General features: G+C 48.7%; 3 protein-coding genes across 9 annotated transcripts in view; 1 reads left to right on the top strand and 2 right to left on the bottom strand.

Moving 5' to 3' along the window:
* The window catches only part of Traf3ip3 (TRAF3 interacting protein 3), a 28,125-nt gene extending 26,061 nt beyond the window's left edge, over nt 1-2,064 (top strand). The window contains exons 15-16 of one of the 2 annotated variants that reach the window (XM_075989525.1): nt 912-1,018; nt 1,806-2,064. In XM_075989525.1, the coding sequence (XP_075845640.1) occupies nt 912-1,018; nt 1,806-1,902 (204 nt within the window). In that variant the 3' untranslated portion in view covers nt 1,903-2,064. The remainder of the gene's footprint in view (nt 1-911; nt 1,019-1,805) is intronic. The other variant, XM_075989524.1, reaches the window with a different exon arrangement.
* The window catches only part of C10H1orf74 (chromosome 10 C1orf74 homolog), a 126,852-nt gene extending 122,726 nt beyond the window's left edge, over nt 1-4,126 (bottom strand). For 3 of the 6 annotated variants that reach the window (XR_012912131.1, XM_075989529.1, XM_075989527.1), the window contains exon 1: nt 2,454-4,126. Coding sequence is in view for 2 of the 6 variants with exons in the window: in XM_075989529.1 (XP_075845644.1) it covers nt 2,476-3,267 (792 nt within the window). In the remaining 4 variants the exon portion in view is untranslated. The remainder of the gene's footprint in view (nt 1-2,453) is intronic. The other 3 variants (XR_012912132.1, XR_012912133.1, XR_012912134.1) reach the window with 3 other exon arrangements.
* Nucleotides 4,127-5,990: 1,864 nt separating this feature from the next.
* On the bottom strand, nt 5,991-25,582 carry Irf6 (interferon regulatory factor 6). Its single transcript, XM_075989526.1, has 8 exons — nt 25,369-25,582; nt 21,251-21,427; nt 15,887-16,091; nt 14,788-14,916; nt 11,703-11,864; nt 10,204-10,596; nt 9,446-9,564; nt 5,991-8,738 (listed from the first exon to the last, which is right to left on the bottom strand). The coding sequence occupies exons 2-8, from the start codon at nt 21,422-21,424 to the stop codon at nt 8,514-8,516; spliced, it is 1,407 nt and encodes a 468-aa protein (XP_075845641.1). The 5' UTR covers nt 21,425-21,427; nt 25,369-25,582; the 3' UTR covers nt 5,991-8,513.
* Between the last annotated feature and the right edge of the window lie 1,948 nt (nt 25,583-27,530).

The following is a 27,530-nucleotide window of genomic DNA, read 5'->3' as shown; positions in this document are numbered from 1 at the left end:
GACTTGCAATCTTTCTCCTTCCTAACTGATAAGAACCACTATCAAGGTTATATTGATAGACTATTATAAGTCAACCAGAAGATAAAAATATTTGACTAAACACATTCACTTCTTAAATTCTGTCACATACAAAGTGTCACAGTGCTTTTATCTTACATAGAATCTTTTAAATGACAAACGCTTCCCTAGGAACATACTTCCAAACTCACGCACCCTTGGAAGTGTGCAGAAGCAGCTAGCTCCCAAGGAGGAGAGACTTGTCCTCCAACTACTGCTAAGTCTTTCGTGCTGTAAGAAATACGTTTTAGTATGCCCACTTGCAAAACACTTTCACAAAGTCATAGAAAAGCATGTGCACGGATTGGGCCAGTAAGCTGGCTCAGCAGATAAAGGCACCTGCGGCCAAGCCTGATGACCTGAATCTAATTCCTGGGACCCAAACGGTAGGAGAGAGGTGATTCCAGGGGTTGCCTTCCAACTCCCGGCCAAGCCTGATGACCTGAATCCAATCCCTGGGACCCACATGGTAGGAGAGAGGTGATTCCAGGGTTGCCTTCCAACTCCCACACATGGTAGAAGGAGAGAGGTGATTCCAGGGGTGCCTTCCAACTCCCACACCTGCACTGTGGTGTCAGCACACACGCACACACACACACGCACATATCAACAACAAATAATGTAAAAGATTAAGCATTTCCATGCGTCAAATGTAATATATGAAGCATAACCAATCGTATAACTCAACATATTCCAGATAAACTATGTGATAGGAAAACGACTAACTAAAATCTCTGAGAAAAGCGGGGAGAATGGCTCACTAAAAAAAGTGAAGGAGTACGGTACTCAGGGCAGTCCTCCTCCGGAGTTACGTCCCAGACTGGAACAGTGGCACCTTGTTCTGTTGTCCCCAGTGCAGAGAGCTGCATTCAGAGCTAGACATCCTCAATGACAAGCACCACCCCTGTCTTGGAAAGCTACAGCACTGTCAAGAAGCCCTGAGCCACAGCCACGAGGGCCCATCCTTCTCCATAGCCCTACACGACACTGGGGTAGTTCCTTTTTCATGCCCAGTCTTACCGATAAAACACATCAGTTCACACCAACATCTGGTCGTCCTGCCCTGTTCCACTTATGCCAACAATATGCGCTATGAAATAATATATTATGGATAAATATGGACGAAATGCTGCCCATGATCCACCCACACTAGATGGAGCCTACTCTGAAAGCCTGACATGTTCTAGACCCAAAACACACTATGCATGCACAAACACGATGCTTGAAAGCTGCAGATGGTTTCAGAGCATTTGGGATTTGTGATCTAGGGCCTTTTTATTAGGCCTGCTCAACTGGTAAAGTCCATACAAATGTTACAAAATGAAAAAAAAAAAGTAAAATTTGAAACACTCCTAATCCCAAGCATTTCAGAAAAATTATACATAACCTGTATTGGCTCAAGTATAAAAGAGCTCTTTTGATTTATTATGAAAATATGGCAAGGGCAGGAGGAAGACTTAAAAAGCATTGAGGGACACAAAGAGAGTATTATTTTGGTGAATTATTTTCTACTTTAAATATTCATATCAGCATTTAAATATCTGTCCCCTACTGGATATGAGTCTCTAGGCCACTAGTAAAATGGTTTTATCTCAAGGGAGGTGACAGAAAGTGGGAGAGACACTGAAGCAAAAATGTCTTTTCTGCCACCAACGTGGGGCTTTCTGCTGTCAGAGCACCAAACACTGTTCTTGCCCATCTTTCCTCCTAACTCAGAGCTGCTCTCTCCTGTCTCCACCTCCTTCCACACAGCGGCAGTGTGGCCAGTGGCTCCCGGTGCTGCTGGTGGTGATGGCTACAGCACTGGCGGTGTTCCTGGCAAACAAAGACAGCCTGGGGATCTGAGTAACTTCTGGCGTCTGTCTGGGGGAAAGCTAGAAGCAAACGACTCCCTGAAAAACTTGAGTTTTGGTACTTTACAACTTCGGTTTTCCCTCCAACTGAATACAGATTCCTAGTTGGTTTTTTTTTTTTTACCACACTGTAAATAAACTTTATCTCACAAGACTATTCTTCAGAACTGTGTATTTCTGGAAAACACAGCACACATATGACACCTGAACATTATGGTCTCATCTCCTAATTCAATTAGAGCTATATAACATGCGAAGGAACCAGTCATTCCCTTTTCCTCTAAGGCACCATCCACCAGGGCAGGTGTACTGCTTCATCTCCACAACGCTCCTTGCCCCACTCTCTTTCCTTCTGTTTCTTAGTCAATGAAAAACAGACACCTCTGCTAATACACAGGAACTCCTGACAGAAATGGAAAACATACCACTGCTGCCAGCAGCCATCCCCATTCACATATGTGGCCAAGGAACTGAACAACATTGTTCCCAAGACGCACAGAATGATGTGACATCTTCCACCCGGAGATAAGCGTTCACTAATACCTTCTCAATGGGCAGAGTTAAGTCAGAGGGCCACGGCAGGCAGTGTGACTATCTCAGAGGAAATGCTGAGGTCGCCAAAGTCATTCTGAGTCCTAAATCGGGTTCTGAGCTCCTTCTCCCAGGTGCTCAGAAAGTTCCTCAGGGCTGGGAACAAACTCTCTGGAACACTGAAGGAGTAGAGCAGAAGTGGAGGCTGAGCAGGCAGCCATGAAATCTGGACGGTGAACACCCGCAAGGGGGTCATGGCTAAGCAGTTGCCATCTCCGTGGTCCAGATGAAATGTGTAAGAGACAGGATAGCCCAGGAGTATCCCAAACACAGTGCAGAGATTCCAAGATGAGGAAGGCAACTTGCTAGAGGAGACTCCCAGAGACACATGCTTCTGCAGTCCTTGAAAATGTGTGATGATCTCAGCTATGAGAGATTTCAAGTTCTGGAGCTGGTCCAATGAACAGACAGAAGGATGAGGCTGGGAGCAGGAAACATCCACTACGGCTGTGGTACCAAGCAGTACCTGCTCCAGATGCTGGCAGGCATGCTCAGGACTGACAATGAGATTATTCTCTCCAATCTCAAGAATGTGAAGTCCCAATGTCAGGAAGCCCAGCCTCTGCAGCTCCTCCAGATAGCTCTGGAGCGCCAACACTCCAGCAGAGTTGCAATCATAGAGAACAGCAGGCTTCAGCCCGCGAGCCACGGCCAGCACCTCTCCTGCTAGGTGAAGACAGACAGCTCGAGGTGGACCCTTTCTCTTTCCGGTACCCAGGGTCTGCCGAGCAGCTGCCACGAGCAGCTGCGGGCTTGGTGTTGACATGAGATCTGGAAGTTACGTGAAGCTCGGCCTCCTTAGCTAGCCACGGTTCCCGTCCCTAAGTCACAGTCCAGGCTCCAACACTTAAGGAAGAGCCTAGGAACAATGTGGTTGGGGGAAAATCATTAACACTATCAAGACAGGGTCACCAGTGCTGCACCCCGATTTCTCTGGCAGACTTGAAACGGTGCTTCTGGTCTTCTAGCCACATTTATATTGCCTCTGGCTTTGACTCTAACTTTTACCTGGTGCAGTTTACGCTTTGGGATTCGAACCTTAAGGCATCTGGGTCAGTCTCTGGTAAAAGTTACCACCATTTCTCCCCAAACTGCCCTTCAGACACAGAGCTCTGGGCTCCAAACGACAGCTTTCCAACTCCCCCTTTCTCCCACTAAAGAGTTCTCACAGCAGCCTGATCAAACCAGCATAAGCAAGAACGCGGAGTAACCACCGCCTCGCCCTTAGACACACAGGTAAGTGGAAGCGGCTAGAACTGGGGCAGGGCCACAGATTAACACAACTGGGCCGCCTTCCCTTCTGGGCAGACACGTTCCCTCCACCACACGTACCCACGCGTGAGATTAGAGACTAGTTACATAAGGCAGCGGCCTGACTCAAGGCTTGCACTTCCGTTGCAGGTGCGGGGTCGCAGGAAGCCCTTCCGGCTCCGTGCCAGAGGCCAGGAAGGTAACTGGCCGTCCCACGCCCCACACAAAACCACGAAAGCTCCACGGTTATGAGAAGAACCCCCAGCAAAGACAGTCTGACGCACGAGCACACACCACCCTTCTCCGCCCTTCTGCGACGTCATTCTGAACGCAAACGCGAACGCAAGCCGGAACCATTGATGAGACCGTGGAAAGGAACAGAATAGGAAGTACAGTCACCCTAGACAAACCCCTTCCGGTAGAACTGAAGCCGGCTGGGCTGCCGGGCGGAAGTGAGAGGTAGTTCCGGGACGAGCAACTATTTAGTTAGCAATGTAGTGGAGATGCCTCTTCTGTGAGCAATGCTATAAAGCTTCTTTTTATTTTGTTTTATTTTATTTTAATGCCCCCAAATCCTGGACGTGATAAGTTGAGTGCCAAGACCGTGAATATTCACTCCTTTTTAGCGAGTGCCATTAACTGCTGAGCCAGTTCACTGGCCCACTATTTTATTGTATTATTTTACTTTGACAGCGTTTTGTTTAGCTGGGGCTGGCGGGGGACGGTACTTCTCCGGTTTATGCCGTGTTGGAGACTGAGCTCTAGATTTTAGGCATACTAACACTCACTGAGTGTGCCTAGGCGGGAGAGGTATTGCATTGTACAAAACAGCAACCCCATCTCGTGGACCTCAAGGCCCAAGAGTCCAGTTTGCTGATCATTTTTAAGAGTTTTGTTGTTGTTGTTGTTGTTTTTTAAACTTTCGTTCATATGTTCGTATGTGTGGGTGCCTGAGAAGCCAGAAAAGGGAGTAGGATCACTCAGACCTGAAGTTAAAAGTATTGCGAGCTGCCCAACATGGGTTCTGGAAGCCGAATTCAAATCTTTGGAAGAAAAATAAACGCTCTTACCCGCTGAGTCTCTATAGCCACCCTGTTGTGCTTTTTTGAGATAATGTCTTTCTATGTGCCCCTCAAACATATGACAATCTTCCTGCCTCGGCCTCCAGAGTGCTGAGGTTAGAGTCTGTGCCACCACGCCCCCACATTAGGGGAATCAAATAAGAAGTGAAGATCCAGGGGCCAAGTGGACCAGGTAGTGGCGTACCTACCTATCTTTGGAGCCAAAGTGCCACCATGTTCATGAGTTCATCTGTGCGGTCTTGCAAAAGAACATTTCAACTAGGCTTAACTGTTGACATTCCCTTGTAGAAGGAGGATCTTGGGACCCTCGCCGGAATACCCAGCCAATTCAACCAATTGAATGTTGTCTCAAGCAGTATCTAGGCTGGGAAAACATAGGAGGGCAGGGAGAGGAGCATCCTCTGGGAAGTCATAGAAGAGTTAACCTCCATACTGGGTGTAGAACTCCCATTGAGGTTGCTGCTTTTTGTTTTGCTTTGTTTTTCGGGACAGGTTTCTGGTGTTACTGCTCTGTCTGTCCTGGAACTCGCTTTATAGACTGAGATCTGCCTGTCTCTGCCTCCCAAGCGCTGGGATTAAAGGCCTGCACCCATCATGGCTGCTTCAAGGCCACCCACGCTCCTGCCCTCCACCACTCACCCACTGCTCTGTGAGTAAGCCTAATGTGAGTCTTCATTGGTTCCCCAGATTGACTTCGGTGGAAATGTACCCCCCATTTGTCACTGGAACCTTAGGAAGGGGAGTAAATGTTGCCTTGTCCCTTTCCCCAGAGAAAAATCTCACAACCAGATACTAAAGGAGGACACGTGTTGACATAAGAAATTAAGGTCTTTAAACTACCAGCAATTTAACCTTAAAATCTTAAGAAAACTCTAGCCTGGAAAAATAATGCCAATGTATGAGCAGCGGAATGGAGACCTGGACTGGAGGTTGGCTCTACCTTGCTGGTACCTTCAGACAGAAAAGGACCAACAATGGGGTTAAAGACAGACAGCATGTGAGGAAGACCAGTTGTAGGGCCTGCCAATCTAACTTAGGTTCTTAGCTCAGAGGGCATCAGATACTAAAAATTGATACAACCAGTACTCTAGCTTTATATTTTTTCCTTTCCAAATTTATTTTATATCCCCATGGCAGTTAGCAATAAATCTCCAAGTTGGAAGACTTAGTTCATTTATTACAGCACAAATATCTGAGAACACACTGTATCAGACACTGCCGAAGGCCTGGCAGTCAATCCAAGACAAACAGTCACATAGAGCATAGGTGGTAAGGACTTTACACAGAACACAGTTATTCTGAAAGTTTAAGATGCTATGGGAACATACAACCAGGGACTTGATTATGGGGAGGAGCCCAGACTTGACATCTGCCCTCCCAGTTTACCTGCAGTGGGTTCTTTTTAACTCTGAGTTAATCTAGAGTGCACATGGAGGAAAAGGAGACGCTAGAGAAAATCCTCCTCCCTCCTGAGTCTTGAGAGGAAGGCAAGGGAGAAGACAGCTCAGGAGGGAATGGAAGAGGCAGAAAACCGAACCCTAAGAGAGGACACCTGGTGTCTACCAAAACCAGAGAAAGCTTACTGAAGATGATCAGAGAAGATCCCTGCGTGTAACGTACTCTCCCAGCATCCTGGAAAAGATGCAAGACAAGGAAGGCCCTGCGCTGTCTAGTGAGGACCACACAAAAGCGTTCCTCCACCTAACACACTCCTCAGCTTCCCATCACAGTCACGCACTGAGCGTTCAGTCCATGACACTTCAGAACATTTTTCAACATCCTTTACCAGTTCCGGTTATGTGGCCTTCCCTAATAACCTGTTACATTTCAGGGGCTTGGGGGTGGGTGGAGGAAATGGCCCCTATTCCACAGCTGCCCTTCCACCTTTCCTATAATGGGTTATTTTTAACTTTGAGCTGCCACACATAAAGATTCCCTCACTTCAGTTCACCAAGTGATGCTACTTCATGTTCCTCCAAAAGAAAAAAAAGTCCCTATACCTTGCAGATTCCTGATCTATAAAAATCCAGCTTTTAGACTTTTTCCTACATTTATCTTTTAAAAAATTTTTAGTTAGCATACAAAGAGTTTTACACTGACATTCCATACTTTGTGTATGTGTGTACAATTATGCTTTGTTTTTACACACACACCCCTGCCCCCTCTTTTTTTGGTTTGTTTGGTTTGGTTTTTTGAGACAGGGTTTCTCTGATAACAACCGTGGCTGTCCTTGAACTCACTCTGTAAATCAGGCTGGCCTCGAACTCACAGAGATCCGCCTGCCTCTGCCTCCCAAGTGCTGGGATTAAAGGCGTGCGCCACCACCAGCCTCCACCGTCACCTTTCTTTTAACAATCTCTCAAAGGGTTTTAAACCAAAGCTTCAGCATCCTAAGTAAGCCTCATGGTCACCCAAGATCAGGTTGAGCTTTTAGACTTTAAATCCATCCCAACTTTCAGTGGCTTGAAAAACAGGAGGTGTGATTCTTAGTTTAAGGGCAGCAGACTATACACATGTGCACACAAACAGACATCAGTATTCAAGAGGATTGGGCCTATAACCGGAGATCCACATCGCTTTTCATCTGAGTCTTGGAGTTCAAATCCTAAGAAGCGGCTGGGGCAGACACTCTGAGACCCAGCTGCAGTGCTCTGCATGGCTTGTCTCCATTGTTCACAGCCAGGGATCGAAGTTGGGCTGAGCCCTTCCAGAAGAGCACTGCCCAGACTGTTAACAAACCTAACACCTCATTGTTCCCATTGGAAAAACCCAAATGTCAGGAAGACCCTCGTAAACAAGAACCATCCCTTTTGTCGTCAGAGTATATCCTAGGTGCCTAGCTCCCTCCAGGTCGTCTTCAGAGAAGGAACTGAGAAAAAGGAGACCTTTCTTCCCGAGTCCACCATGGAGTGAGGTGCGTTCATCCACCCCACAGAGCAGGTGGCATGAGTGGGAAGAAGGCAAACACCTGGCAACCATTCTTTCACGGAATCCCTAGGCTTTCCCTGTCACCAGCTTCCCCTTTGACGCTCACTTTATGAGCTTTAACGCCACAGGTTGGGTGACTTTCAGACCCTGGCACCCATTTCTATTTAGTTATCAGACGGGTTCCTAGCCAACCAGTCAGCTCCTCTCCTTCCTTCTCCCAGCAGGGAGCCAGCCTACTGTACCAGCGGAACAAGTCAAACACAGCTCAGTTCAGGACAGATCAGTGCTTGAGGAACTTTGATGAAAGCAAGGGGGCGGGTGTAAGAACAATACAGGAGGGTCCTGTTCTGGGCAGTTTTGCCTTGTGAAAGTAGAGGAATGTAATCAAGTCAGAGTTTTAAGGCAGAATGCAGTCGGGCATCACCCCAAACCTCATTTATTTACAAGCAATACATCTGAAGCCCTCAAGTCACATGACCTGCCTCGTGGAAGCTGCAGCTAGAACTATGGTGTCTAAACTCCCAAATCAAATCTCTCCTGCACCCACTGTGGAAGATCTAAAAGGAACCCCTCAGAGGGATGGGATCTTGATAAATTAGAGCAACTTTAAAACTAGGCATATTTGGAAAGTCACAGACCTCTAATGTTGTTAGAGAAAGGAGACTTAGAAGTTGGTTAAATGTGAATAAAAAAATCCATCTGTACAATATAAAAAAGAGAGGAGAGAAGAGGACACACACAGCAATCAGGGTCACTGGGCAGGCAGGGCAGGGGGCAGTTGCATGCTGGGGGCAGGCTGCATGGGCTGCCAGCTCTCCTGGGTTTGAAGGATGCGGTACAGCTGCTTGAGCTGAGCTACGATGTTATCTTTGATGTCTGGGGTGGAGATCTGCAGTCGAACACTGCCGCTGTCAAAGGACCGGGTGAAATCGCCAGAAAACATCTCGTAGATCATCCGAGCCACCACTGGAATGACCTGTTCAGGCAACAGCACACGAGTTTTTGCTGACGAACGGGCATTTTTCAATAGCAGAAGAGCCCCAACATGGATGAAGAACCACGAGGCCCTGAAAAGGCCCCTCCCCACCCAAACTTGGATTTTCACTCGTCAAGGTTCACCTAGAAGCTGGTTGATTCAAGGTAAGGAACCTGAATGTGGCATCATTCCACATGCCTAGCTAGATGGCTGCTTATCTAGAAAACTGAATCAGGTGACATCCACTGCCTGTCTTGGCCCCTAACTCCCTGTGACATCCACTGCCTGTCTTGGCCCCTAACTCCATGTGACTGACATCCACGGCCTGTCTTGGCCCCTAACTCCATGCACAGTCCCAAGTAGACTTGCTACCATCCCCAGAACATGGCTACATCTTACAAGCATGACCACAACTTTTTATAAAACGAGATGGAAAATGTTACCCCTCATAAGATATTAGCAAGCCCCTAACATCAGCAGGAGAATGAAAGGCAAGGTGTCCGTTATTCTGTCTGCCCATGGTAAGAATGATAAGAATGTGGTACTGTCCAGCACAGTCCTACTGTGCAAAGCTTAAATCTGCTGCATCTCTGAGGGCATGAAAATACATATGCATCAACAGATGCTCAGCCAGGACTCAGCCGAGGACTGAACTACCAGCACAAAGAAAAGCTGCCGACATTGCCGACATGGGCTTATCTCCTCACCTGAACCAAGATGAGCTTCCTCTCCAGGGGCTTCCCATCCGGCCATTCTTCCCCAAAGCACAGGTAGATCTCAAACGGTGGCTGCTTCTCTATCTGTCCTTTCTGGTGGGCAATGAGCTCTGCAGAAGATAGGACAGCGCTTCGGGACCATTCTCTAGCCATCATCTTTCATGCAGCCAGTACAGCAGCCACAAGCCGCATGTAGCTATTAATCTTAAATTAATCAAATAACTCCTTGGTCATATCAGTTGCATTTACATGCTCACAGGACATATGTGGCCAGTGGATACCAAATTGGATAGGACAAAAATACAACGCTTCTATCATATCAGAGGGTTCTACTGGACACTGAGGATATATCAAGCCACACTGTAAATTCACATCTCAATATTTTTCTTAAATTTTCCTCCTAAAATTAATCACTCAAAGATTTCCTGAGAGAAGAGCAGCAGTTTTACTGACTATGATGAACCTGCCAGGGTGAAAGATAACCTAGCATTTGGGGGCAGGTGGGACCATCAGGACTGTGTCCTCCATCCCTGAAGGAACCATAACCAACCTCAAAACACCTTCCATGCAGACAGCTTTATAGTGCAACTCCCTTTGTGACTGTCCAGGTCCCTGTCCTAGCATAGAACTAGGGCTTTCTTCTCCCTTGGCTTTTTGCTATGCAAGGAAAGCTTAGGAGCGGGAGGGGAAGGACGGAGAAAAATCTCCAGGGGCATCTCCCAGTACCAATCTTCTAAAAGGAGACTCACCACTCAGGAATGTTTCCAGACAAAACAACTTGACCTTCTTCTGCCTCTCAATCAGGTTAGGGGCAGCGAGCGAGGGGGCACACGGCCCAGACCAGTACACTTTGCACTGGCACAGCCGAATGGCATAGATGGCGTGTCCGCTGACCTCCAGGATCAGTCCCCTGTCCATGACATCCAACAGCTTACTGGTGAACAGCTTCTGCTTCTCGTTGGTGATGTGCTCTGGACCCGGGAACTTGACCTGCTCCAGGCTGACGGGACCAAAGAGCTCCTCCTGGTCAGGCATGGGGCCCAGGTCCCCATAGAAGAGCCGGCAGCCCTGAGGGTTGCTCACCGTCATGGTTTGCCCATACTCTTTCCCACGGTACTGAAACTTGATGTCCAAGTCAGTCACTGCAAGGTGAGAGAGGACAGTGAGTCCTGTTGCTCTGCTCTGTCTGTCCATCCCTAACTCATGTGAGTCCACCAAGATCAAGCCATCTTTCAACCAGCTCTCAGGAAGGCCTTTGCCATAGTTATCCTTCCTGCAATAAAGGGAGACGTCAACACACCCCAGGACGGTCACACCAAAGGATGCCCTGCGGCAGAGCTTAAGGCCCCCCCGCGCACTCTGCTCCTTGGCCACAGCCTGGGGCTAGACTCTAATCCACATACTGATGGTTCTGGTGTCCCAGGTCACACCAAATTAAAGGTACATCAGCAACATTGAGAGGGGGATGGGTAGCTACTGGCCACATGTACCTGCTGAGACACTTGGTAATCAATGTGACCAAGGATCTATTTGACATCAATTAATTTAAATTAATAATCGCCCACAGCTATTGGCTACTGTGTGGTGCAGCACGGAAAATGGCGTCTATTGAACGGATAGAGAATGATCCTACCAATCATATCTCCAGAGCATAGGCCACAAAAGGAGCTAAAACCTCAAGTGTCTGGTTTGAATTTCACTTTTTTTTTCCTGAGACAGGGTGTCACGTAGCCCAAACGAGGCTTGAACTCACTATGCAAATAATGATGTTGAACTCCTGATCCTTCCACCAATAGTTCCTGAGTGCTGGGATCGCAGGTGTATGCCACCTTACCTGGTTCTATTTGGGGCTGGGAATCAAAACCGTAATTCCCTGTCTTACAGCAGACCTTGTCCCTAAAGCCTCAATTCAGAACGGCAGCAATTAGCTGAAGCTCCCACGCATCATAGCAGCTACACCGGCAAGAAGGCTAGCATGTTTCACTTCCCTGCTAACTCATCCAACAGCTCACAAGAACACACAGAGAACACATGGGTTGGGCAGGTAGCTATTCTAGACACAGCAAAAACGGAGGCAGAAGAAGCCTGGGCATGTGACTCAGCAGCACGGTGCTTGCCCAGCATGCAAGAAGCCCTCATCTGATTCCTTACCCTTCAGGAAAAGTGCAGAGAAGGAAGTGGGAGACAAGAGAGGAAAGGTCACATAATAAGAGAGGAAGCCCCAGCAATAAAAAGCAGGCTCACTTACTGGGGAGAGAGCTGATCCACAGCTCCGGAGAACTGTAGAAGGGCTGAATGGGTGCCTGGGGCACTTCCATCTCCAGAGGCTCTGTTTTGGTCCACACGGACTCAGGGCTGCAGTTGCCCACACTGCAGTTGTTGCCCACGCTAGCTGGTGCCATGGGAGAACCTAGGACAGAAGAAAGTGACTAAGCACACAGGGGCACAATATCTGTCACCTGGTCTGCGGTTCAGAGAACAGGGAAGGTCCACAGACAGGAGTCAATGAACCATAACCTGGTATGACTGCCCAGCCTAGCAGATCCCGTGACTCATGGCTCAGTGGCTATCCCAGCTCCTGCTTCCGAGTCGTTTTCTTTCCCCCATACCTCATGGCTCTTTATTTACTAAAGATCAGATGGAGACAAGGGAGTTTACTCTGGAAATTGAATTGGAAAGGCATGTCGGGAAGGCACTCTGCTGCTTAATCTGTACACAGTGACAATGTCTTCATAAGGGGAGCACTGCATAGTATGTACAGGTGACTCAATGTCTTCATAAGGGGAGCACTGCACGGTGTGTACAGATGACTCAATGTCTTTATAAGGGGAGCACTGCACGGTGTGTACAGGTGACTCAATGTCTTCATAAGGGGAGCACTGCACGTTGTGTACAGGTGACTCAATGTCTCCATAAAGGGAGCACTGCACGGTGTGTACAGGTGACTTGGTGTCCTATAAGGGGAGCACTGCACGGTGTGTACAGGTGACTCAATGTCTTCATAAGGGGAGCACTGCACGTTGTGTACAGGTGACTCAATGTCTCCATAAAGGGAGCACTGCACGGTGTGTACAGGTGACTCAATGTCTTCATAAGGGGAGCACTGCACGGTATATACAGATGACTCAATGTCTCCATAAGGGGAGCACTGCACGGTGTGTACAGGTGACTTGGTGTCCTATAAGGGGAGCACTGCACGGTGTGTACAGGTGACTTGGTGTCCTATAAGGGGAGCACTGCACGGTGTGTACAGGTGACTTGGTGTCCTATAAGGGGAGTGCCACTGGCTCAGCTAACTGTCTTCAAATGAGTGTCAATGTACAGTCAATGTACAACACAATGATCTAGTAAAATGAATTCATTCTGCGATCATAAACCGTCTTAAAAAGAGGGCTGGCTAGATAGTTCAGAGGATAGGAATCACTGGCTGCTAAACCTGAGCTCAGTCCCCAGATCTACGTGGCTCCTGCTAGCAGTCCTCTGCCTTCCCATGCGTGTGTGTGTGTGTGTGTGTGTGTGTGCGCGCGCGCGTGTGTGTGCGTGTGTGTGTGTGCGTCCACACGCACAGTAAATAAAAAAGGCAATAAAACATTAAAATGTCTGGTGGGGGAACTGCAGAGATGGCTCAGTGGTTAAGAGCACTGGTTACTCTTCCAGAGGACTTGGGTTCAATTCCTAACACCCACATGGCAGCTCACAACTGTCTGTAACTCCAGTTCCAGGAGATCCAACATCCTCTTCTGGCCTTGCAAACACTAGGTCCATGTGTGGTACACAGGCATGCCATCAAGATTTCAACACACATAAAATTTAAAAATAAAAATAAATTTTGAAAAGTTGGCTGGAAAGTATAAGAACCTAGTTAGATTTGTCTACATCATTGAATGAGCTATTAGGCTCAGGGACAGGATTCAGGGAAAATCTTTCAATTGATTATCTTCTTATACAGGCAGAGAGAGGGGCAGGTGGATCTTTGCGTTCCAGACCAGCCTGGTCTATATGACAAGTTTAGGCCAGCCAGGGAGCTACATAGTATCCTATCTAAAAAAACAAAAAAACAAACAAAAAAAAAGAAGGAAGGGGATCAGGATGAGTAAGGAAAGGCTGTGAACAAACCCTGTTATTCCCTGGTTCTAGGTGCAGAGCTAGAATAAGTGACCCCCCAAACCTAAGAAAGCATCTTGGCTTACTGAATTTTCTAGGTGGCAAAAGTTATCTCATCTGACCCACAGCGTGCACGTAGCATAAGCTGGGCATATCGCCAGCCATTTGGCCAGCATCTCCATGGGCAGTAAGGATGCTTCAAGAGGACAAACCAGGGCACCATGGGGATCCTCGGATGAGCATCTCCAGACTCAGACCCTGCTGCCACACAGCAATCCCAACCTCTCCACTCGCTCCTCTTTCTTGGAGATTGAATTCAAAAGTTCATATGAGAAGGCATTGCCATAGCAGCTCCAGAAAGCTGTTGTGCAGGACTCAGAAGGTCTACCTTTCTGGTTTTCTTTTGAGCTCTTTTTTTTTAAACTGGCCTAAGCCCAGGCATACTCTCCCTAACACATGGGGCTTTCTTACTCTTCCCTTGAAGTCCCTCATATCCACCATGTGGCTGACCATGTTTGCTAAAAATGTCAGCTCAATCCCAACAGCGTGGCTTTCTCCAGTAGTCTTCTCCATCTTCCTCCTCCTGATAGCTTGCCTGTCCAGGAAGTTTTCTTTTATACACTAATTGTCAAAAAGCTTTCAAAATCAAAAAACCCATAAAGGAAGAGTCTTACAGCTAAACCCACCAGAACCAAATGCCAGAGGCTAGAATCAAGTTTTCCATGACATGGCTTCAGCAGAGCGGATTCTGCTAAGGACATGACTCAGAAGTCATGCAAGGAAGACTACAATTCATAAATGGGATCTATCACGTACCCAAATTCATCGTTCATCAGTAATAAATTATGCCTTTTTTTTTTAAAGACAGGATTTCTCTGTAGCTTTGGAGCCTGTCCTGGAACTCACTCTTATAGGCTGTGGCCTCGAACTCACAGAGATCCGCCTGCCTCTGCCTCCCGAGTGCTGGGATTAAAGGTGTGCACCAACACTGCCTGGCTTAAATTATGCCCTTTTATTTCCTTGAATTGGATGGTCTCTAGAACCCATGCACCTGCACTGGAATAACTGAGGCATCAGAGTTCTCCCACCTATTAACACACCTGCAGCCTGGCTGGAGAGCTCACCACTGCCCCTCCCCCAACACAATGATGGCAGATGGGTCAGTAATCCCAAGGTCAAAGCCAGTTACAACTTCCTCGCCCCTGTGCAACACCGGCCACCCCACTCACCATTGATGTTCAGGAAAGGGAAGGTGTCCTGGATAGGGACGTGGTGCTGTGACTGGTCAAGCTCGTCCTCCTCATCGTCTTCATCCACATCATTATCTTTCTCATCCCAAGGAGCCGACCCTGTGGATCCTATCCATGACACATGAGCCCACAGAAGGGTGGTTTGTTTCACTGTCATCTCAACAGCTGGCCCACTACGCAGGCTAGAGACACCTCAGGTCAGTATGCACCCACTGCCCTAGCTAGTTCTAATTCCTTCTACAGAGTCTGAACTCAAGTTCTTATCTTGCCTTAAAATCCCTATACACCGGGACTGGAGAGATAGCTCTGAGGTTAAGAGCACTGCTTGTCCTTCCAGAGGTCCTAAATTTAATTCCCAGCAACCACATGGTGGCTCACAACCATGTGTAATGAGATCTGGTGCCTTCTTCTGGCGTGCAGGCATACATGCCTATAGAATGCTGTATACATAATAAATAAATAAGTAAATCTTATAAAAAGAAATACCTATACTTTACTATAGCAACACAAAAGCTTTCTACATATTAACATCCCTTTTAAGGGCTCCAGAACATCCACTTTCCATCTGTGTGAGCCACATATGAGGGAGGCACAAACATCATCGTGCCAGGGCCTCGCTGGACGACAAGGCTAAATATCTGCCTCTGAGCGTTTGTTATGCATTGAGGACTGGGCGGCATGCTCCCAGCAGAGGGACTCGAGAAACTAAACTACCAGTCACCCAGTATCTGTAGAGAATACAACCGCTTTCCCAGATGCTTTGAAAGAGGCAGAATAAGAATTCACATCTAGAAATAGAAGAAACAGAGGCTCAAATGCCAATTCAAGCCCAATAGTAATAGAGCAATAAGAGCCGGGTTTGGAGTGCAATCCCTCTGGTACTTACTCCTTCATCCCTACCCTCACATCCCCAGAGAGGCTGCCGGACCAGCAGAACTACACACTCATCTGCTTGAAGCACTCACGATTTAACCGCTTACACCATATGCTCTCTCTGAGCTCTTTCTAGGGAATGGCCTGCTCTCAACCTGTCTCTTTAAGAGCCCAACTCTGGGTCTGTCCAAGCCTTGAGCCTCACCTGGGTTAATGACAGAGCCCTGGGGCTGGGGGATGTCGCACACTTGGTAGATCTTCACAGGATTCATGGGCACCTCCTTGGTGCCATCATACATCAAGTTGAATTCCCTGCTTTTGTTGAGAGCACAGCGGAGCTGAGCCTTCCATTTAGCAGGGTCGGGATCATCCACTCCTTCCTGGTACTTTCCAGTCTCCACAGCCCAAGCCTGGGAAATGAGACAGCATGGGGGCTGACCACTATGGAGAACCACAGTCAAGCATGTGTGCACCCCTTTCACATGTGTCCCCATGAAAACTCACACTAGCACATACATCTGTAAGTGCTCTACAGTTTCAACACCAGTGTAGAGACTGCAGTGGATAATTCTGACCTTAGGACTAACCAAGGCAGGCCAAAGGGGAAACAAGCTGTATGCAAACCCAGCTTTGAAAAGAGCCTTAGTTCAGGCTTGAGCACCAGCTCCTGTCCAGACAACAGTGCTGAAAACGGAAGCCTGGGGCAACACTGTATAGTAGGGCTGCAGGCAGCCTTTTTCTTCTCTTCCTTTTTTCCCCTCCCTCCTCCATCTGGTTTTTGAGGGTTTGTTTAATATTTTAGTTTTTTAATTATGTCTATTTGGCACATGAAGGTGTTCGTGTATGTGCTGGTGCCCTCCAAAAACGGAAGAGATTGTGGGATCCCTGGAGCTGGAGTTATCGGCCCCTGTGAGCTGCCCAGCCTGGGTGCTGGGAGCTGAACATGGGTACTCTGCAGAGCGGCATGCTCTCCTCACCACTGAGTCAGCTTTCCAGCTCCTGTCTCCTTTTTGTAAAAGACACGATCTCAGTATGCAGCCCCAAGCTGGACTCAGCTCCAAGTCCTCCTTCCTGAGCCTCCATAGAGATAAACATGAAGTGTGCTCCACCTCACCAGGCTCTCTTTTAAAGAAGACTATCTCACACAACAGTAAGTACGACAAAAGGTAATGGAGGACGATACCAGGACTTTCAGGAGCCTGGTATGGTGCTGTCTGCCTCTAATTCCAGCATGTAGGAGGCCAAAACAGTAGCGAGTTCAAGACCAGCCTAGACTATAGAGTGAGACCTTGTTTCAATAAACACAAAAGTCCTTTAGGAAGCATGCTCTGGAGTTCAGCCTGCCCCCACCCCAACCTGAAGGCTTCACGCTTTAACAAATCCACAGGCATCTCTTCCCCGATCTTCAAACTCCCTTCTCATTGGAAACCTCATGCAGTGGCCTTAAAAAAACACTTTGAAGCTTCCTCTGTTTTCCCAGCATAGGAATTCATAGTACCACTGCAGACAATAGGAGGCAGCACATCTACCCCATGAGTAGAGGGAAAACCAAAGCTACTGAGGAACAGGCCCAGCCCCTCAGGGGCATCCCACCCACTCTCCTGCAGGCCGTGTGCCCTCAGATCAGTAAGCTTTCTTTCTTCGTGTTCTCTAATGCAGAAGGAAGAGATCTCATTAGAGGTCTGTCCCTCAAACAAAAAGAGCACACTAGCCTTTTCTAATTTTTGATTTCCATTGCATTTTATTTATTTAGTGTATATAAGTGGGTCTTGGGAATCAAACTCAGGTCATGAGGTGTAGTGACCCATGCATTTACCCTCTGACCATCTCACCAGCCCTTCCTGGACCTTTTTTTTAATATTTATTTGTTTATTATGTATACAATATTCTTCCTGCAGTCCTTATTACAGATGGTTGTGAGCCACCATGTGGTTGCTGGGAATTGAACTCAGGACCTTTGGAAAAGCAGGCAATGCTCTTAACCGCTGAGCCATCTCTCCAGCCCCCTTTCTGGATCTTTTCAAGTTGACAGGGCAGAGTAGTTGCCCAAACTCTTGCTGTAGAGGACTTTTTCCTTTTGATTTTCGGAGTCTCACTTTGTAGTTCAGGCTGCCCTCAAAAGCTCACAGAAATCCTCCTGCCTCAGCCTCCAGGGTACTGCTAATATAGACAGGCAGCACCACACTAGACACAGACCCTTCCTTAAGCTGAAGCTCAACGTTTGCCCCCTCTTTTGACACCTCTGATCTCCTTAGATCCCGTCCTGCAGAGCAGCGGGGTTTGGAGTGATATTGCATTTGTATTTTAATAAATAAAGCCTGCCTGAAGAGTAAAACAGCTGCACTGATCAGCCTTACAGACCAGGCAGTGGTGACACACACCTTTAATCCCAGTAGCCACACTAGTTTGTCATAGAAACTGGGTGGTGGTGATGCATATCTTTAATCCCAGGACTAGAGAGGAATATAAGACAGGAGGAGACAGCTCTCACATAGTCTCATTCTGAGACTCCTGGAGACAGGTTCACCATTTCAGACTGAGGTCGAGGTAAAAGCCAGTGCTGGATTATTTTGCTTTTCTGACCTTCAGGTTGAACCCTAATTTCTGTCTCTGGGTTTTTATTAACCATGCTACAGGGGTCCCGGGTTAATCTATGTCCTCTTCATCTTCCAACTCAGGCTTGCTTCCTCCAGCCACCTTCTCGGATCTGCCTTCCTCTTTGCAGTACAGGATAAAGAATACCAACGATGTGGCTGAGCTGCCCTGTGTGGCATGGCAGGCCCCAGGGTGGTTAAGGCTGGCTCCATCTACCTAACCCCCATAGGGAGTCTCAATTCCACCGTCCCTAATAGCCGAGATGCGCACCTGCCATTACCTGGTCTGCCTGCCTGCCTGCCTATGGCCTCCCTGGTCTCCCTTAGCTTGTCTTTACTTCCTGTGTTCACACTGGCTCTGACTCCATCCAGCTGACTCCAGCTGCAGATTCTGGAAGTCTGTCCGTATCTGTGATTCCCTTAAGCCCTGCTCTTTCACGGCATAGCTAGGCTAGCTGTGTCCCTGCCTAACCCCAGCTTCCTGCTCACACCCAGCCACCTCCTTACTCAGCTCAGCTGATACAGCAGGAGGGCTGTACCCTTTACGAGCACAACTTCAGCGTCAAGAAGGGAGGGCCATGGAGCACCGCAAGGGCAAATGCTGTGATGTATACATTGTCATGGGCAAATGCTGTGATGTATACATTGTGTTTGTTCAAACCCCTGGTAACTGCAAAGGCCCTCTTTGTCTCCCTAAGATGAATATTAGCTCTACATTTTTATAGTACTTTACAAATATCTCCCCACACTTTATTTGATTTTCATGGCAATTCTAAGAAGCAGACAGACTGGCTCCCTCCCAGCTTACCAAGGGGAAAACTGGACCCCAGAAAGGTTGGTTGCATCCTTTGCTCAAGACCTCCCATGGGGTTGGTGGTTATAGAAGTTGAGGTGGGGCAGTCCAGTCCCCATTCAGAATCAGAAGGGGCAAAAGGAACAAAGACAGAGTTACAGGTTCAAATCCTGGAGCTACCACCGACTGGCTGTGTGACTAAGCCCTACTGACAGCTTCTATACCTACAACATCGGGTGGAAGAAAGACTCCTTGAACGGTCATCATGAGACTTAAAAGGCATTGGGAACACAGGTACCTATTCCATGTTGGTGCCTCATCTCTGTATATCACCAAAGGCACAGCAAAGTAAGGAATCTGTGACAGCATCCTCTCTCTCTCCTGACATCTTGGATGCTCCATCATCGTTCTACAGTGTGACAGCATCCTCTCTCTCCTGACATTTCGGATGTTCCGTCAGCATTCTACAGACAGACACACCAATGCAAAGCTTCCTCACACCCTTATGAGTGGAGCTTGCAGGGTTAGCCTCTTCTTGTGACCAACCAGACACTTCAACAGTAAACTAGACTCAGAGCGAGGCCGTAAGGGATGCCATCCACTCAGAGCAAAGCTTCAAGGAAAGCCATAGACTCAGAACAAGCCTGCAATGGAAGTCATAGACTCAGAACAAGGCTTCAAGGGATGCCATCGGAGCACGACCCTTTCCCAGCGTCAGCTCCGCAGTGATGGGCACTGGATTACCAATATTTTCTTAACAATTCCATAATATTCATATCTAAATTAAATGTGTGTCATTTACACACTTTCAAAGTACTCTCAAGCCAATTTTCTCTCTGCCTCTCCCCTCTCTATACCTGACATAGGTAGGAAATAGCATCAACAAGAGCCCTGGACACACCTTCTCCGCCTCTTCCTGATCCCACAGTCAGGACTAGATCACAGCGCAGCCTTCCAGCGTATAAGCAAGGAAGAAAGGACAGGCTGACAACACATCCTGAGCTGCAGGAACTCCTGACATGGAAGGGGAAGTTGGTCTAGAATGGAGAGGCAGCTCCTGGGATTGGGATCGCAACCACAGTGAAACCCTTCCATAACCACTGCCCACTTTCTTCTGTCTGAAGTTGAGCTCTGGTTTCTCTTAAATTTAGTAAAGTACAATGTGACTAAATCTCATCTTTAGTTGACTACAATGAGGATCATAGAATTCCTTGCTGTTTAAGAAAATGTAATCAGGGCTTGGGTTGTAGTTTGGTGGTAATGTGTGTGTGTGCTCTACCTGTACAAAGCCCTGAGCTTCATCTTTAGGAATGAAAGAGAAAAACAATGAGAAGAGGAGTGGGGAGGGAACGGAAGGGGAGGAGAGAGGAAAGGGGAAAGGAGGAAGGAAGATATTTAAGGAATAAATAAGAATGTGAGGCTGGAGAGACGGCTCAGCTGTTAAAAGTCTATGCTGCTCTTGCAGAGGACCTGAGCTTGGTTCTCAGCACCTACATCAGGCAGCTCACAACCACCGGAAACTCTAGTTCTCAGGATCCAATGCTTCTGATGCAAACAACACTTGTACACACACACACACTCACACACACACACACAGTACCCCCCTTCCACATAATTAAAAATAAGAATAAATCTTTAAAAGGAATAAAAATTTAAATCATGCACCTTTAATTTTTAAGCAGAGGTTATTAGTGGAACAAAATATGTAAGATTAAAAGAACAGCTTCCCGGGTACAGGTGTCTACATTATCTTATAGGCTATGTGAAAGACCAGTGACAACCACATGCCATGCCCTTGTCAAGTCAGCCACCCCAAGTACCTTTCTTCATGGCAAGAGCCCTGGGCAAGTGGGTGGGTAACCTTAGTTCTTTTGGAGAAGTCACATCCTGCATCCCCTGGGAGTTGAACCACTCCTACACACACACACACACACACACACGCACACACACACACACACATCCCAGAGCCACTGGGATATGAACCGAGTATCTTCCAAACAATGGAAACGTAAAAGGCTTCAGCCTCATAGACACAGCTTGAGGAGAGGAATCACAGTTTGGGCATCTCATTATATACACGCCACCACGCCAGAATGCCAGAACAGAGAAAGCTAACAAGCCCAGAATGGCCTCAGAGAACTGGGACAAAATTCATCTCCAGTGGTAGAAGGAAGTTCATTACCTTAAAGATGGTGTTTTCTTCCTCTTGTTGGGGGCTGTGCCGTGTGGCGTGTTTCCAGGGGATCTGAAAGCGCTTAGAATCTCTATGTAGCCAGATGAGACCAGGGTAGAGGCCACTGTCCACCTGGGCCACGAGCCAGGGCTTCAGTCGGACTCTTCGAGGGTGGAGGGCCATGATCTGGGAGTAGGGAGGATGGGAGAATGGGGTTAGCCACTGGGAACTTTCCCAGCCACTGTTCCCATGTGCAGCAGCTACAGTTTCGCTAGATTACAGCAAAGAAATTAAATATGGCAATAACCTGTGCCAGAGAGAGGAAAAGGAACGCGGTAAAAGGGTTCTTTTGATTCTGACTGCAAAGCCATTTATTCTCCATGCTTCAGCCAAATCAGACTTATCATGCGAGCAGATCGCATTTCTTCTATTTAAGTCTTTAAGCAGGGTAATGAAAAGGTGATGTCACCTGCGCTGGAGCAGAGCTTCCTGGGGGGGAGGGGGGTTCTGCAAAAGAGAAGCGATTGCTCTTTTCAACCTTGCCTCGGGAGAGGGAAGTCAAGTCTCAGAAACAGAAAGCTTATGGGCCAGAAGCTAAACACACGTCTTTCCAAGAAGACAATGGAAAATGAGCTGGATGGTTCCTTGAGAGAAGCAGGCGAGGGGCGGGCCCCGGTTCCAAAGTCCTTGCTTATTCGTGTGAGCAGGCAGTCTGCGCACGGAAATCTAAAGAGCAGGGCCCAGACGGCCTTCCTTTCTCTCAACTTCCAAGAGTCCCTGCTGGTCTCCAGTACCTGAGGTACAGCTTGGGACCACTTCCCCGAGGTGAGCATGGTGAAACCCTAAGAAGCCCTACACTAACCAAATCCCGTTGTCACAGCCAAGCCCTGTGCAGCTAGGTTGGCCTCATTTGGGTCTGTTTATCTCCCCACAGAGGCTGCAGGGAACCAGCTGGTTCCAGGCGCCAGGCTGGGTAAAGTCTGCGATTGATTCTCCTAGAAACATGGGCGCTGTAGATAACATTGTACAGCAGCCAGCACTCACAGCCCAAAACAAAGGCCTGTGGATCCAGTGCCACTAGCAAACTGTCTGCAGGCGGTGTTAGGTCGGCTGTTTTTGGATATGATCAGGTGTGTTCAGAGTAGTATGGCCTCAGACTCCTCGGGTGTCTTTAGTGTCCTTGTTTTGTTTTTACTTAAGCTAGAAATGGACACCTGGAAAAAGTAAGTCATTCCACAAATATTTGTTCACTAGCGGATACACGCCAAGCACTGTGTTAATTACTGAACACGGCTCAGTGTTCCCAGCCCACGTCCCTTCCTTCTGGGGGGAATCTACACTGGAACTGTAAACCCCGTGATGGCCTGCAAGAGCTACCTTCTTCACTCCAGAAAACCCCTATCAGGGTCACTGTTCTGAAGCAAAGCTAGTTGTGCCCGCTGAACACTGTCTTCAGAGAATCCTAGTCATGGGTGAACCCCTAACATCACTTCTCTGCCTGGCCCAGTTCCCCACCCTACCCCTGCCCCCCACCCCGGCGCTGCCCCAAATACAAGGAACTCAACATAACTCGATTTCTGGCACTTTAAGAGCAAGATATGACCTGAGCCTTCTGACCCAATTAACAAGTACTGCAACTGAAACCTTCCCCTTGGGAGCACAGCTTGCTGGGGCCGGTAAGCAGGGCACAGAGCCTTCTAGAGCCCTCACTCTTGGCCCTAGTTTGGGATGCTTCACTGGGCATCCCATGGAGCCATTAAACCAGAGTGCATGTGGGCACCTGATGGAAAGGGGCTACTACAAGGCAGGAGGACTGGGAGATCGAGACCAGACTGGGTTCCATGAGACCCTGCCTTAAGAAGAAATATTTAGAAGGAATCCATACCCCCATGGCAAGAGCTGCCACCTCCTCCCAGGTCCCATTCCTGCTAGAAGAGGATGAGGCAGGGACAGGGGAGTCAGAACAAGGGAGGGGACAGCAGACCTATTAACCTAGCACTGGGCTCTGAGCAGTCACACAGCAGTCCTGATAAGTCCTGACTCTGGGTTTGTCACACATGAGAAATCTATCTCTTGTCTGGCCGTGTACCCGGAGGGCTTATTATAGTTGATTCATGGCCATCAAAAAAAAAAAAAAGGAGAAGAAGAAGGAGAAGAAGGCATCCAGCCCAAGACAGCAATCTGCACTAGCAAGGCAAGAAGAGCCACCCCTGGATGCCGATGACTTAGATCTGTATCTGGATTCTCCATGTTCTTTTCAGCTGGGATCACACATGTGTGGCCCCTCAGCCTGCCCTCCTCTGCAGCCCTCCATGCCTTTTAAAAGTCAGTCAAGAGATCCTCGCCTGCTCTCTGAGATTCTTAAAACAGGCATGGGGGAGGGTAAAGACAGCCAAGATGCCAGAGAGAAAATTGAGGGGCTGCGAAACCCACAACCATGACCATACGTACATACAGCAGCCTCTCCACTCTGTAACACAGACAGCCACACATGGGGAAGATATCGCAGTGCTTGTCCCACACCTTGTACGCTTCTCTATGTTTTTTTTATATATTATCCACATTATGCTTCAATTCCTACTTATTTTAGAACTGCGGCATCATTTTTCTATGCCACAGGACAAGGGCACTTCTCAGGAAGAACGGCAGCACCATCTTCCACATCAACAAGGCTTTACAGTATCCCCCTGCATTAGCTCACCCTCAGGATCCTAGAAGGGGTGTCAGCCCTGTTTGACGGCTGAGCTGACGGAAGCACAGGGATGTGAAGTGGCTCCTATCTTACCTCGGGGTTGTCCCAAACCCTGCCAATTGAGCCCTGCACTCTAAGCGTCCCCTACCTTCTTCTCCACATACGAGGCCAGATCTAAACCATCAAGGATCCCACCACAATGGGGTGAAGAGATTAAAGGCACCCAGTCTTAAACACACCTCTATCAGACCGCTCTAAACCTTCATGCCACTGAGCCTCAGCCCTGCCACATGAAAATGGGAGCTCCGTGCCTCTGACAGGTAGGAACCATCCAAGTGGCAAAGCCACCACCCACCTTCTCACAGTATGCAGAGAGCAGGGGCATTTTCAGGCTCCCTGGGGCACTAACTGTCCTCTCATTGCCTGTTCCAGAAGCAGGTCCTTTACAAGAAACATCCCACCACGTCTGCAGCCCCTGCCGGGCCAGTTTCTGGGACCACAGACCTCAAGCTGGAAGGCTGTCAAGGTTTGAGCCAGTTCTCAAAGGCAGCTGTTGGGGCTGTCCTAATTTCCCTGATGGGAACAGAAATACCGGCTCTGTGGATTTTAGCCATGCCTGGGAGTATATTCTGGGCCTCTGATCACTTCCACAGGTCCCTCCTCCCCGCAGAATTGAAACTGGTGGATGTCAGAGCCTAGTTGTGGGTCATTAGCAACTTCGCCAATCCCTGCCCAAGCACCTTCGCCCTCTCGCTTCCCTAGCTTCCATCTTGATACCCACCAAGAGAACAGAGAAGGGATGGTGACCACTTTACCACCGAGCAGGCACGCGCCGTTGAAGCACTGCAGCCCAGGCCTCCCTTCCAGGCAAGTATGGGAGACTTTCCCTGCGACGCCTCCAGCCCCTTCAGGCCAGGAGGGCCTCACCCGCAGAGCCGCCACGCCTAGCGCCACCCTCCCCAGCACCTAGCTTGGCTACCTGGAACTCAGTGGACCTCTCCCAGGCCCAGCCCGTGAAAGCTAAGACACTTGGAAAAAGGAAAACAAGTCGGCCAAAGCCCTGGGTCATCCTTATCTTAGTTCCCCCTCAACCGCCACTAGGACCCCAGGGCCTCAGAGCCTGGAAAGTCCCCGCTGGGATACAGGAGTCAGTCACCAAGCTAGCTAGTTAAAACCGGAGGGGCTGGGGTGGGGGATGCCTTCACTCCATCCAACCGCAGAGCAGGCAGGGCAGAGAACGAGCTCTTTCCGCGGGAAGGGCCCGGTGCCGCCCTTAAGCTACATGGAGAAGGGTGCCCAGTACCCAGCCTGGTGCGGGACACGAAACAGTGCCCAAGCCAGCTCCACCGCCCACACCAACTCCAGGAGACCCGGCCCCACCCGTCAGGTGTCTCTACTCGATCACGGTGGCCGGCCGACGCCAGTGTCCCCTCACCTGGCCTCAGTCGGTGTCCGGGAGCAGGTGTACAGGAGTTCACGCCGCCACAGCACAGAAGTCCTCCCGACGGCTAGGCGCGGCTGGGAACCGCGGGCTCCTCGGCGGCCCGCACAGGCCCGCACCTGCCCACCTAGGTGCCCGGAGCTCAGCGCCAAGCCCAGGTTGCCGCGGCCCCTGAGCCGTCTGGCCACGCCCTCCAGGTGTGGCCACATCCCCCGGAGATCAGGATTGGTGCAGTACAAGAAATCTGATACTTTGCGTTCTTGGGCCGCGGGCCCCGCCTTGCCAGTTCTACGCCCCTGCCACCGACCGAGGGAGCGGTGCCTGCGTGGGCCTCGCCCTGCGCGAGTCCGATGGTCCTGGGGTCCCGGGAGGTTAGGAAGTCACGTGGAAATGAGAGGACGTCGCTCCTCCCGGAGTGACCCCGCACAAATGAGGGTTTGGTGACTGGCTGGCACCACAACTAGCTTAGGGACCTGCGTAAGTGGACTCGGCTTTGAGAAGCTACTCCAGGACCTGTCAATGTGGCCTCTGGGACTGTCCGTGCGACCCCGGGTTCCACCTTATGTTCTCATCTATTCGAAGACCACTGCAATTTCCGCTTTCTCCATTCTCCGGGAAGTGCTATTTGAAAGCACAGGCCCTGGAGCCAGCTGTGAGGTTCAAACCCCCGACTTTATCGGGCACTAGAGACTCGGGCAAATTTTCTCAGTTGACTAGGCTTCCGTTTCTTTTTTTGTAGATTTACATTGCTAAAGGTGCCTGCCTTTGGGGGGATGTGGGCATTCGGTGGGCGTCGAAAGGACATAGCACTCGGTTATTATTGAAGTGACGGTAGAATATCCCATGGTGCCTTGTGGAGTAAGAAGGTGTCTCCTGGAATTCAAGTCTTGCGTCCTGCATGCCTGAAGACTGTCATCAATAGACCACCTATGAAAGCAGCGTCCAGCCAGTGAGGCAAATATCTCACCCCCAAATATCTCTGTCACAAGGAGATGGACCGCGGGCAAGGCACTTAGGCGATAGAACTCCTCTGTAGATAGTTTCCCTAATATATCATGGCCCCGGGTAAGAACCTCTAACAGTAATAAAGGACTTCCCTCACTCAAGAGACTCTGTCAAGAAGATTGAGACTTCAAACTATCCAGATACAGCAGGTTAGAACCATCATCTGAACACCAGAGGACAGGCCTCTGGGCATGTGTGTAGGGGATTGTGTAGATTAAGGTTAGCCCCTGAGAGTGTCTGTGAGGGGTAGTCTTATTAAACGTATTGATATAGGAAGACCCAACTTAATTGTGAGCAGGACCACCCCCTGAGCAGGGCTTTCTGGACTGTATAGAATGGAGACATTAAGCCTCACTTTAGTGAGCGTGCGTTCAGTGCTCTGTGCTCCTGACTGAGGATGCTGCAAGCTCCTGGACCTTGAAATCCCAGTAGCGACAGACTGTATGCATGCCTGAATGGAGCCAGAACAAACCCTTTCCCCCTAGAGCTGCTTCTCGATATTTTTTTATATTTATTTATTTATTTATTTATTTATTTATTATGTATACAATATTCCTTCTGCGTGTATGCCTGAAGGCCAGAAGAGGGCACCAGACCTCACCTCAGATGGTTGTGAGCCACCATGTGGTTGCTGGGAATTGAACTCAGGACCTTTGGAAGAGCAGGCAACGCTTTTAACCACTGAGCCATCTCTCCAGCCCCCTTCTCCTTGATATTTTATTGCAACGATGCGAAGGAAAATAAGACAGCAAGTTGGAGACCAACCTGGGATCCATAGTGAGATCCTGTCTCAAAAAATTAGATAGATAGATAGATAGATAGATAGATAGATAGATAGATAGATAGATAGATAGATAGATAGATAGGTAGGTAGGTAGGTAGGTAGGTAGGTAGATAGATAGATAGATAGATAGATAGATAGATAGATAGATAGATAGATAGATAGATAGATAGATAGATAGATTGAATAAAGCAAGGCAAGGAGGGAGAAGCTGTGGCCTGGTGGTGTGAAAAGTTGAGTGTGGAGCCCTGTAACTTTATGTTCTGGCCCCCAGGATCAGAGTGCAGTTTTATTTGGTTGCTTAAAGGTATGATGGCGTTAAAATGAGGTCATTGGGTTGGCCCTAAGCCAATACAACTGTTGTCTTTAC

Source organism: Microtus pennsylvanicus, chromosome 10, assembly GCF_037038515.1.
Source record: "Microtus pennsylvanicus isolate mMicPen1 chromosome 10, mMicPen1.hap1, whole genome shotgun sequence".
NCBI classification, from domain to species: Eukaryota; Metazoa; Chordata; class Mammalia; order Rodentia; family Cricetidae; genus Microtus; species Microtus pennsylvanicus.
This window is presented reverse-complemented; position numbering and strand designations above follow the sequence as displayed.